The 11906-nt window shown below is 35.5% G+C and overlaps 1 protein-coding gene across 2 annotated transcripts in view; it reads left to right on the top strand.

The window, feature by feature from the left end:
• The window catches only part of nmi (N-myc and STAT interactor), a 10577-nt gene extending 901 nt beyond the window's left edge, over positions 1 to 9676 (top strand). For both annotated transcript variants that reach the window (XM_015402238.1, XM_015402239.1), the window contains exons 3-9: positions 2101 to 2259; positions 2335 to 2451; positions 2638 to 2812; positions 4015 to 4121; positions 6744 to 6930; positions 7731 to 7834; positions 8882 to 9676. In XM_015402238.1, coding sequence (XP_015257724.1) covers positions 2101 to 2259; positions 2335 to 2451; positions 2638 to 2812; positions 4015 to 4121; positions 6744 to 6930; positions 7731 to 7834; positions 8882 to 9085 — 1053 coding nt within the window. In that variant the 3' untranslated portion in view covers positions 9086 to 9676. The remainder of the gene's footprint in view (positions 1 to 2100; positions 2260 to 2334; positions 2452 to 2637; positions 2813 to 4014; positions 4122 to 6743; positions 6931 to 7730; positions 7835 to 8881) is intronic.
• The last annotated feature ends 2230 nt before the right edge of the window (positions 9677 to 11906 follow it).

The raw sequence follows: 11906 nt of genomic DNA, 5'->3' as shown, positions 1-11906 counted from the left end.
GACAATTTATCAGCTGTTTTCTGTCAAACTTGGTTGATATGCATTGTGCATATTCTAATATTCATTTTTTTTTTTTTTTCAAATGACCATATATTTTGGTATCTTTATGATTCATTCTAGCATTTCAGTTCAGTTTGTTTTAGAATAGAATAGAATAAAATTCAACTTTATTGTCATTAGGCTTTCACAAGTACAAGCCTGCTCTATCCAGAACTCCTCAAGTGAAAAGGTTTTGTACACAAGTACAAGTTTTATTTAGCAAGTATGAAATCTCTTACTGTCTATTTTTGTACTCTCTTTCTACTTTTCTTTTTGCATTCCTACTTCCTAGATATGTAGAATAGAACAGAAAATCCCTTTATTGTCGCACAATGGGGGAAATTCTGTTGTTACAGCAGCAAAAAGAATAGAATAAAAAATGGCCACATAAATGTGGACCTTAGAAAAAAGTATAACAATCACATAACATAATAGTTGAGAGTTTGAAAGATTGAAATTCTTTACTGTAAAGTGTTTTAACAATATGAAAACTGCACCCGGAGAATAAATAACCAATATGCAGCTATGGACATTTTTACAGTAATGGATATTTGAAAATAGCAGCAACATTAGAGATGTGCAAAATGACAGCAGCATGTTATTTAACGGACTAAGGTAGAAAATGCACAAAATCAGCATGAATGTAACAACTTGTTGAGGTTGTTGGGAACGGTGGTGGTTAAAGAGTAAAGAAACGGTATTTGAGTGAGACTTAGAATAGAGCCTTTTCTGTATGTTTGGCCATACTTTACTATACACTGTAAATAAAACATGACTATAGATATTCCTTCCAGCAAGAATAAGGCCCTATTGTTGAAGACTCCGACCTACTCTGAAATTTCGATGACGCCTAAAGTAGTTGTCATGTACTACTGTCTACTGTTTCACCATAATATTGGAACAAGAAGAACCTGCTAACTCAAAGTAAGAAGCCGGTTGAAGGAATGGCTACCATGCATCAGCTGCAGAGGGCTTCTCATTCTCTATGGAATGCTGTGCACATCGCAAACAACAGCTTTCCACCAATCAGAGCTATATTTGTGACCTGTTTTTTTTCTTCTAAGGGGGTAGATTTTATAGCAGCTCTTAAAACTGCTATAGCAAACATGAATAACAACCATTTCATTTTATATAAAAAGTATTGGTAGCCATTTTTTTTTTTTTTATATTTAAATTTAGTTTGGGTTAGGTTCAGGGAGGGCAATTCAAGTTCTTGAGAGTCAGTGTCCTGCAACTTCTAGATTCATCCTTTGTCCAACTACTGAAAGAAATAGCTGAATTACCTCCTCAGTATGCAATCACTTCATCCAGCGTCTTCTTAATATTCAATAATAATTATATATAATAATAATAATTTTGGTGTTGAGCTGAGGAAACATCTAATGGTAGTGGGTATGGCTGCTACTAATGATTATTTTGCAAATCAATTAATCGAAAAAAAAAAAAAAAACGACATATTAATCGTTTTGCAAATCGGGTGCAAAAGGTTCCTTAAAGAGACTCTTTACGAAATTAAGTGAAAGTAACATTTTCCACTTGAGGAGTTCTGGATAGAACATACTGACAGATAAAAAAAGTTTTTTTTTTATCTTTAATGCAAAAGGTATAATTTTTCAATTTATTTTGGTATAACTGTCGGGTTGCTGTGTCAGCTAAAGACATGTTTTAGAGTCTCTACACTCTAGTTAACGATTAACTGATTACTAAATTAGTTGAAAATTTTATTAAATAATTGATTATTAATAATTAATCAGATGAATAATTTCAGCTCTCCTGGTGGGCTGGTGGTACCTGTATATAGCAGTGAGGTAAAGAGCTTTGCTCAAGTCTCCTGACTTGATCAAAGTTATATTATAAGTAAAGCTATTTATACATATAAGCCATTTAGCATTTAAAGGTTGCAGAACACCAGCCTATAGGAATTGGAATTGCTGTGAGTTAAGTTCAGGGTTTTAGTCAGGTTTAGGTTTAGGCTGTAGAAAACAATGGAAAATGAACAGCAGGGAATTCACAGTCCTTAATTACAGTGGAAACACCTAACATGCTTATGTGCATATACAGGCTAAAGTGGAGAAAGCTGATGATATCAAGGCCAGAATCCTTCTTGAAAAAATGGAGGCAGATGACGCCAAGACAAATGCTCAGCAGGAGATGATGGCACTTGCTAAAAAACAGGAGTCTTGCCAGAAAGATTTCAAACAACAGCTGGACATGGTGCAGGTATGTCCAACCTTTTATACAATGACAGGTTTTTGGGAGGAAGGAAATAATAATGCATATTTGATCACTTTTAAGGATGAAATCAAGAAGCTGTCTAAATGCAAACAAGATATTCTGGAGAAACTGAAAAGAAGTAAAGCTGAACTGGAGGCTCAGCGAGCTGAGACTTCCAAACTGAAGCAAAGATTCAAGGTGAGAATGAAAACTACTATTTCAGTCTTTTTTAACTAAAGGGTTTATTCCTTGTTCTTAGTCACTTATTCTCCCTAAGCATATTGATCCTGGTTTCTGATTAAAAAACACCAAAAACAAAAGTAATTTATATCAGAAATATACTTATCACAGATGGTAATAAAACTAACTGTATTTCTTATCAAGATTTGTGCCCAGATTCCAAAGACAGATGTGAAGTTTCTGGCTCGTGTCCCAGAGGGGGAGGAGGAGGATAGAGATGACAGCGGTCAGTCCATTAGAGGAGTATTTACCATCAGTCAGAGAGGTGCAGTGCTTCTACGAGGAGGACAGGCACTCATCACATTTGAGGAAGAGAAAGGTAAGCAGGATTTAATTACTTTTTTCTTATAAATGTGGTTTCATGTGAGATTTGAGCAGCAGAGTAGGGAAAGGGGGCCTGTGAAAGGAACACATCCTTAGATCTCATCCAGGTTTAGAGTCAGTTGCAGACGCTGAAGAGATAACTTTCCAGGGCTAGATATCATAATGTGCCCCCTGTGTATGTCAACTGCCTGCCCTAGAGGAGGAAGAAGAGTTAATGTTAACTGAAAGGGAACAGGTTTCTCACACAGTGAGCAAAGCTTCTCCCTACACTCCCTCTGAAGCTACATTTGTAAAATATGAACCCCATTCCATGTCTAATTCATCAACATGTTTTTAAAATGTGCCTTTGATACAGATTAAGCCCATTACACAGAAGTGTTCAGGAACAGCACAGATTACTTAACTCCATCATTGGCAGTTTTCTGTAAAATGTTGATGCTTCTTAAGAGAATAGACTAAGAAAATAAATCCCAGCTACAGGTCATTCATAGAAAAGCAGTCAGAGAGCGCAGACCTCCGCCAAGAAGCACGTCTCCCCTATATATTGTGATTTCCCTCCTTAAGTTAAAACCTGGATTCATTGATTCTTTCAAAAAATGCTGGATCCAAATGGTGATCCAGATCATCAACAAAATGTAACTGATTGTTCCTTTTACTAAGGTGCACCTTTGGTAAAAAAAAAGTCATTAAAATTCGTTCATAACTTTTTAAAGTTATCCTGTGCACAGATGGACAGATACACAAACTCCTAAAAACACAGCCGCAGCATGCGTTCTGTGGGAGTTATCTCATTATCCCACATGTGCATTTAGTTAAATACTGATGGGATCGGATTCATGCAGTGAAAAAAATGGATTTAATCAAGGTAAAAGAAAGTAGATGGACAAGAAATAGATTTGCTATGCTGTATTTCCTTTATAAAACATGGTTCATTCATAGTAGAATGTATTTTTATTGTTAAAAAAAAATCTGTTTGCAATGTTTTATCTTGGTGATTATTTTTGCACTGATGAATTTTCAGCCTGACAGGATGACAGATATTAGTTTTAATTACTAAGACAGTAAAGATGGTTTATCAAAAGTAGAAAAAAATCATGTGATTCTACTGACTCTTTCAACCTTTTATTAAACACGAAACAGTGTTTTCTCACTAAGTTTATAAATAAAATGTTTTCCATCATGCTGCCCTCTTTTTAGTTGCTCATCAAATCCTGAGGCTGGCCAACTGCCGCGTGTCCTGTGAGAAAACCACCTTGGATGTGAAACCCAAAGGCATCAGCTTGGATACTGCTGTGAAATTTGAGGTACTTTTTTTTTACAGTTTACCTTTAAAAAACAAAAACAAAAAAAAAAAAACACCGATGATTTGTTTAATATTTCTTGAGTGCTTTTAAACCAAAATAAACCGAACAAACATGTTAAAAGAAAAATCACCAAAAAGAAGTAAAATATATAAAAATTAAAACAAAAGGACCATCTTTCTCTGGGTTTTTCAATGCGTTTTGATCAAAAGTAGGGTTGGTTGTATATTTTTCAAAATATCTAAAAATTTAAGAGTGCATTTGTTCATTTTGTTCACTTTTTATTAACTTACTTTAAACTTAATGATTTCAGAATTTGTTCCCTTTTTTTTTAACTTACTTTAAACTTAATGATTTCAGAATCTCTTTTGTTTTTAAATGTTTAGTCACAAGCTACAGCTAATGTACTTCGCTTATACATATAAGATTTTGGGACCATTAAGTCTACCTCAGTCAGTTGAGTAAAATTACAACTGGTTTGGTATTAAACTCCCGGTTTAATATGTGATTAATTTGAATTAATCTAATTTATACACTACTCCAAACAAATAAGAGGAATCCAAAGAAGCAACACTTTTAATATACATCAGACCTCGGTTGAAAAAATCCCTGATGGATATCAACACTATTGGTAGGAAGAAATGGATACCGTATCATTTGATATAAAACGATCAACCCACGATAAGCTAAAAGATGGATGTGTTTGGCTGGTCCAGTTTTTGTAGTTTGTATGGTTCCCATGTGCTTGTATGAACGCCTGACAACATTGGAGTGTGTATTGTATGAGGTCTTGGGGTGTCTCCTCCCAGATACTGATCAGGGTATCATTCAGCATCAGTGCAGTGTGCATCTAGCAGCGCTGGGCTGGGACCATAATTATATATTTGGAAAAACCCAACATAGCAGAGAGATTATGCAGATATTACTGTAAAAAGATATATCCCAGTAATATCAGTCAAGTTTTTTTTTTTATATAGACCTACTTTTGTCTTAAATAAAGTAATACCATCAAGAGGTTCAGTAAAACTTTATTTTATTTCCCAAAGATTTCTAGTTTAATAGATAATTATCCACTTTGGAAAGTAATATTTCACTAATTCATAAATGATATACTAAAAACATAACTTTATGATAACTTAAAATAACACTGTAGGTCAGATACAAATTTGAACACATAAAGGCAAATAGACATGTTCAGAGATAGTTTCAGGAACTAATTTGATCTGAAAGCTGAGGTTAAGGTACCCAGGCTGACCTGGTTTAAGGTTTCGATGCTTAACTGATTGATATTTGCAAAGTTTAGAAAGACACTCAAATGGATTTAACAGTTTTAAGGATAAAAGCCTATCTTTGTGCAGATTAAACATTTTGCATGGATCATTATTATAATAGATAAAGGTATTCTTAGGCAAAAGAAGCAGTTAAATGCTGCATTAATTTCACATTTTCCCCAAAGTTAAAGATGCAACATTGGTTTAGTGATGGTCTAATCCAAAATGTGTAGAACAATTGCATTTTTAATTTTTTACAACTGCCAAAACTGAGAACTGATTTTACTAAAGCCTCTGAGAGAATTCTAGCTCTATAAGATTTTTTTTAAATAGGGAACCATGTTTATTTGCCAAGCCAAAGTACCTAACTTTTCGGTCCCTCCAATCCAATTTGTGGGTTCAATCAAATATTTGATCTTTAGAACTGTGTAGTTAGTTTAAACAAACTCAGACTTATTTTTCTTTCTGTTTACTTCCTGATCTTTCACATTATCTGATAATGATGTGAACAGAGCTGGTTTAATCCACAATAAAAATATCATTAAGAAACAAGTTCAGTCAACAGTTGGTGGAGAAAAATTTGGTGTGCTGCCAATTTCCCTGTGCTGTTTGGAAACATGAGTTATATTAAAGCATGAACTGATGAAAAGAACTTCAATTATAATTAACTGTAAACCTAATTGAATTTGTGATAGTTTTAAAGCAGGAGTTTTGGAGCGTAATGTATTAATGGGTCAGAACAAAGCAGATAAATAATATATCCACTAGAAGAGACATTTTAGGGACTCAAGTGTTAATTTCCAAACACTGATCTTTTATTATGACTAGTCAAACATATTCCTCCCTGTGTTACTGCTGAATCTAGAGGGGACTCTAGAGCTGTTATGCGCTGTAATGGTTCAGCTTAGAAAACTGACAGTTGGCATTTATCTACTATGTAAAAGGGTTTCTTTGTTGTTGCTTGACCTGTTGGGCTGTAGAAAAGAGGGACAAAGGTCTAAACTGTGGCGTAATCATAAAGGGTGTGGAACATAATTAGGATTACCTAATGTCCGTTTTGTTTTTTTACCCTTTTGGTTTCGATTTAATTGTTTTCACCTCATTATACTTAGATTATTTATTGTAGACCAACATGAAATATCTTTGAAGGTCACATAACACATACAGGTCTCACTACATTGATTAAATAGCCACAATTGTTCTGTTTTTTGGGATCAAAGAAATCTAAACAGAGTCTGTATAAAACCATCTGTCCAGATATTAAACAGTAAAGAATATTGTTTCATTTTTAAACTCTAGTACTTTTTTTTATCAAACTGTAGCTTTTGGCAACAATTATGTATTATCTGTTTAGGTAAAGTTGGATGTTTCCAGAAAAGAGCTCAAAGTATTCGACATCCCCCCTGCAATGTCAGAGGACAGAGTGAAGGACCGCCTGGAAATAAGCTTTTCTAAACCAAGCAGGGGAGGTGGAGAAGTGGAGAGTGTTGATTATGACGTCAACACAGGAACGGGGACCATCGTTTTTTTGAAACCTGGAGGTATGACTCTTCACTTCACCCCCTTCTCTCTCCGCCCTCTAGATCCCAAAGTGAAATACTGCTGTAGTAAAACCATAAATGCTGTGTGTCATTTGTTCCCCATTTACTTTGAAGTCTGCATGACAGGTAACAGCTCCCTAGATAATGTTGAGGACTTTAAATCCAGGTAATAGGAAAATGGTCAGGACCTTCAAGGAATCCAGAGAGGGCCCTACGTGGATAGTTGAAGACAATATAAAGACTAAAGGAAAATTAAACATGGAAAAGCTAACTTTCTTCCCCACAGACATTAATACAGGAAGAGCTATATTTACCTCTATGATACCCACCAGACCCACCGTAAATACAAACCAAAGCAGATTTAACAATATTTTAATATAAAGTAGCCGTGCTTTCAATTGAGCCTGTAGAGGAACATGGAGTGAGAAAGAAAAGAATATTGTTCCACAAGTAAATCTCCTGTAATTGTCTATCAATGGTCTGCAAATCAGCCAGAGCTAAATTCCAGAGAGAATCCTTGGGCTCTTGTCAAGAAAATAAAAAGCACCAGATTCAACAATATGGGAGACCTGAAGCCACTTTAAGAGCAGCCTGGGCTTCCATTACGTCTGAATGGAACCACAGGCTTATCCTCTAGTCCCACCACAGCAGTTTACGCATAAGGAGCCCCAACCAAGTTTTGAGTGAATACAAATGAACATACTTTAAAGAGCCTGACATATTGACAAAATATTATTAAACCAAATTATGTTTTAATGCTGAAATATTGTCTTTTTGTGTGTGTTTGTGTATTGGTGTAGTTGCTGGGAAGTTGGCCATGAAAGGAATGTACAAAATAAATCTGAAATCTGAGGTTAAAGTAGAAGTTGGACCAGCATATGAGTACAAGCTGGAAAAGTTTCAGGTAAGACACAATACGCTCATCTTACTAAAGGTTCTGTTTAGTTTGATCAGTGCTTAATATCGATATTCTTTTCAACCATTCATTACTGTAAATGTTTTCTTTCAAACTATACAGAATGGATGGTTAAAGCAGTATTATTGTTCAGTATAATCTTAGCTCTTATCAGATGAGGAGGAGTAGTAATTCGCCAATATTCATGCTACAGGTTGGATTCATTGTAACTCGCATGTATTTTTCAAATTAAACAGCTTGAGTCCAAACTGATTATTTTATTGGTATAAAAGTCCTTTTCAAGTCCAAAGTGTTTATCAATTTATCAAGCCGTGTTAGATGACCTCCTAAGGAGAGGCATTCCAAATCAGAATCAATTAACATACACAGTCTGTATTTGCTATAATGATTGCACTATTAACCGTATTTCCTGCACTATAAGGGAACTTAAAATGCTTATTTTCTCAATATTAGCAGTGTGCTTTATAATCTGGAGTGACTTACAGATGGATTAATTATGGCTGTACTTGAACCTCAAAGCAACTTTATGACTTACACAGTGCTCTGTCAAAAAGTTTTAGTATACATTTTCAAACTATAAAGCCACAGTGCTTATAGTATTATGGCTACTGTAGTCGGGAGCACATTCTTTGCTTCAAAATAATATTACAGTCTTTGTATAAGGACCCCATAATGGCACCTGCCAAGAGACATGGACTTCAAATGTAAGGCTATCAGTCAACAGTAGAACATGGGAAAAAAAGCAACTGCGAGAGAATTCAGCATTAATGGATCAATGGTATGGAAGTGAGGAATCAAGAAGACCTGCGCCTTATAATTTGGTGCATAATCATATTTTTATTTGTCTAAAGCTGCCATTTTCTTTTTTGGACGCTGTGGAAAAATGGGGATAAAGTCAGGTTCTCCATGCTTCCCACTATCTATGGTTCTCCATAACTTCACACTATAATCAATTAATGCTTTGAAATGTTTCAATTTTGCAGCATATTTAACTTCCTTTACGCAAGACAATCTTATTTCTGTCATTTATTTCAGACATCTTGTTGCTCATCCAAGCGAACCATTCTTCTGGAAGGCATTGAAGATGTGGAGGATGAGGAAGACTTGCAGGACCACCTTGAAATTCATTTTCAAAAACCAAACAACAGTGGTGGGGAAATTGAGAGCATCAAATATATCTCTAAGGGAAAAACCCTACAGGCGTTTTTTAGTGAGGATACAATGGAAGTAGCCAACTAAAGTTAAGTAAAAGTGGTCAACTCCTGGAGAAAGGTATGTTTGCAGGAAGAGAGGAAGGGCATGACTCCATGACCCTTTTTAAGACTTTCGCTGATATTTCTTTGAATCTAGAAAAGTAGATGTACTTTAGATTATAGATGACTTTACTATTAACATTAAATTACTTTAGCATTTAGACAGTATGTAGATATAAAATTAGTGTAAAATGTAAAGCAGACAAGCATTGTCCAGTAACCATGTATATCTTAAAAAATCAGAAGCTATCTTACATCATCTTTAAATTCAGCAAATTGATTTTAATGCAGATCATTGTGTGACGTAGCTGCAAATATTGTAGGTTTGGTGGTCTGTGGTTCAGGGGGCAGTTTAGGAGCCCTTAAATCACTGTTGAAAAAAAGGATATAATGTCTTGCTAAATAAAGCTTCGCTGCAGATCAACTCTTTAAATCCTGTCTTTTAAGGTGTTTTTATAACATTGAATTTCTCAGCACTTTGTGCTGTTTGTATATTGTCCTTTGGATACCAATATTTCATTAACCTTTAAAACATTTTTTCTCATCTGTGACAAATGTTTGCATACTGCATAAAAAATAGGTTTTTTTTGGGCTGTCATGTTTAATCTTCTGCTTAAATGTTCTTGCTTAAGATGTGTATTAAAATATGGAGATCTTATGAAGCACATGGGTTTGTGTGTATGTTTCTAGGTAAATTGCAAAGTTAATTGGTTAAAATATTTCCTTCAAATGAGTAGTCACATTTGCCAAAAAAGTACGCAGGTAGCCTATAAAGAAAACAAAAGGATGTTTATCTCTGCCGGAACTCAACATTGCATATTTTTTAAAGGTTTTTTTTTTTAAATGCTTTCTTTATTATGATTGTATAAACTGCTCCATTCAGAGAATTGATCAATTAATCAATGCAAAATGTTTTTGTCCTGTGCTTTTAGAATGGCATGTAACTCTTATGGCAAAAAGGAAAAACAATCATTAGTTACAAGTTCCATGCCAAGTAGTGTGTGACATGTCGTCATTCAACCGCTGGTTAGGTGGTGTCCTGAAAACAACGTGGGCTCGTTAATAATTGGCAATCCTTTTGGGGAAAGCCTTGTCTGATTCGGAGAGACAGCATCCATCCCACTTTGGATGGTGTAGCTCTTCTTTCTAGGAATCCGGCCACATTTATTAGTCCTCCAAAACCCTGACCACCCAGGGTGCAGACCAGGAAGCAGAGTCGTACGGTAGTTTAACACACGTCTCTGCAGCTTCTCTACTGTTACCCACTGTTTACTCCATCCAGACGGTGTCTTGCCCACAACCAAAATCAAATAAATTAGCAAAGATTCCAAAAGGAGTAAATCATGATAACCTAATTAAAATAACGATTAAATGTGGTCTGTTTGATATAAGATCTCTTTCCTCTAAAAGTCTGCTAATTAATGACTGGATTTGTAATAATCACATTGATTTATGTTGCCTTACAGAAACCTGGCTGCAGCAGGAGGATTATGTAAGCATAAATGAGGCAACTCCTTCAAGTTTTGTTTCACTTTCTCTCTCCTCTGTGTCGCTGAGCAGTGCTGCAGAGTGCAAAAGCATACGGTAGTTTATTCCCCTTCACAGGTTGATGATTTTGTTGATGGGATTGCTAGTTCTCTGCGTACTGCCTTAGACAATGCAGCCCCTTTGAAAATGAAAACCGTTAAAAATAGAAAGCTGGCTCCTTGGTTTAATGCAGAGTTGCACACTTTGAAGCAAAATGACAGGAAACTGGTGAGAAAATATCGCTCCACAGGCCTACGGGAAATCCTACCTAGTCTGGAAAAATAGTTTACTCCTGTATAAGAGGACCCTTTGTAAAGTAAGAGCAGCATATTTCTCCTCATTAATAGAGGAGAATAAGAATAATCCTAGATATCTTTTTAATACAGTTGCCAAACTCACCCAGATCCATAGCTTAGTTGAACTGTCCATTCCACCTGCTCTTAGAAATAATGATTTTATGGGATTCTTTATAAATAAGATTGATCTTATTAAAAATAACATCATCACTCCTCTATCCGCAATTGGTTTCTCTCTGGAGGGTGAGACAGCATCTGAGGTAGTCATGGAATCTGAACCGGGTTTAGACTGCTTTGATCCAGTTGAACTTTCAGAGTTAGCAAAACTTTTGTCTTCATCTAAGCCTCCAACTTAGATGTTAGATCCAGTTCCGACCAGGTTATATAAGAAGGTATTCCCTTTGATCTCCTCCTCCATTTTAGATGTGATTAATCCATCCCTGTTACAGGGATATGTATGAAAGGCATTTGAGGTTGCTGTAATTAAACCTTTGCCTAAGAAACTGTCCCTTGACCCAGATGACTTGGTCAATTATAGACCTATATCCAATCATCCTTTCTTATCTAAAATTGTTGAGAAAGTAGTTGCCAAACAAGTGTGTCATCACTTACACCATAATGAACTTTTTGAAGAGTTTCAGTCTGGCTTTAGAGCCTCAGATAATGGACTTGTATCTGTGCTCGTCCTGTTGGATCTCAGTGCTGCAGTTGATACAGTTGACCACAATATTCTTTTAGAAAGACTTGAATATTTTGTTGGAATGATAGGAAGAGCACTAGACTGGTTTAATCTTATCTATCTTATCGATTTCAGTTCGTTCAAGTTAATGACAAATCTTCCTCATGCTCAAAGGTTACAGTACCTGTGGAGTACCACAGGGATCAGTGCTAGGACCAATTCTCTTTACTTTATATATGCTCCCAATCGGTAGAATTATTAGACAGCATGGGATTAATTCTCACTGTTACGCTGATGAGACCCAG

Source organism: Cyprinodon variegatus, unplaced genomic scaffold (assembly GCF_000732505.1).
Source record: "Cyprinodon variegatus isolate N-32 unplaced genomic scaffold, C_variegatus-1.0 Scaffold1322, whole genome shotgun sequence".
NCBI lineage: Eukaryota > Metazoa > Chordata > Actinopteri > Cyprinodontiformes > Cyprinodontidae > Cyprinodon > Cyprinodon variegatus.
This window is presented reverse-complemented; position numbering and strand designations above follow the sequence as displayed.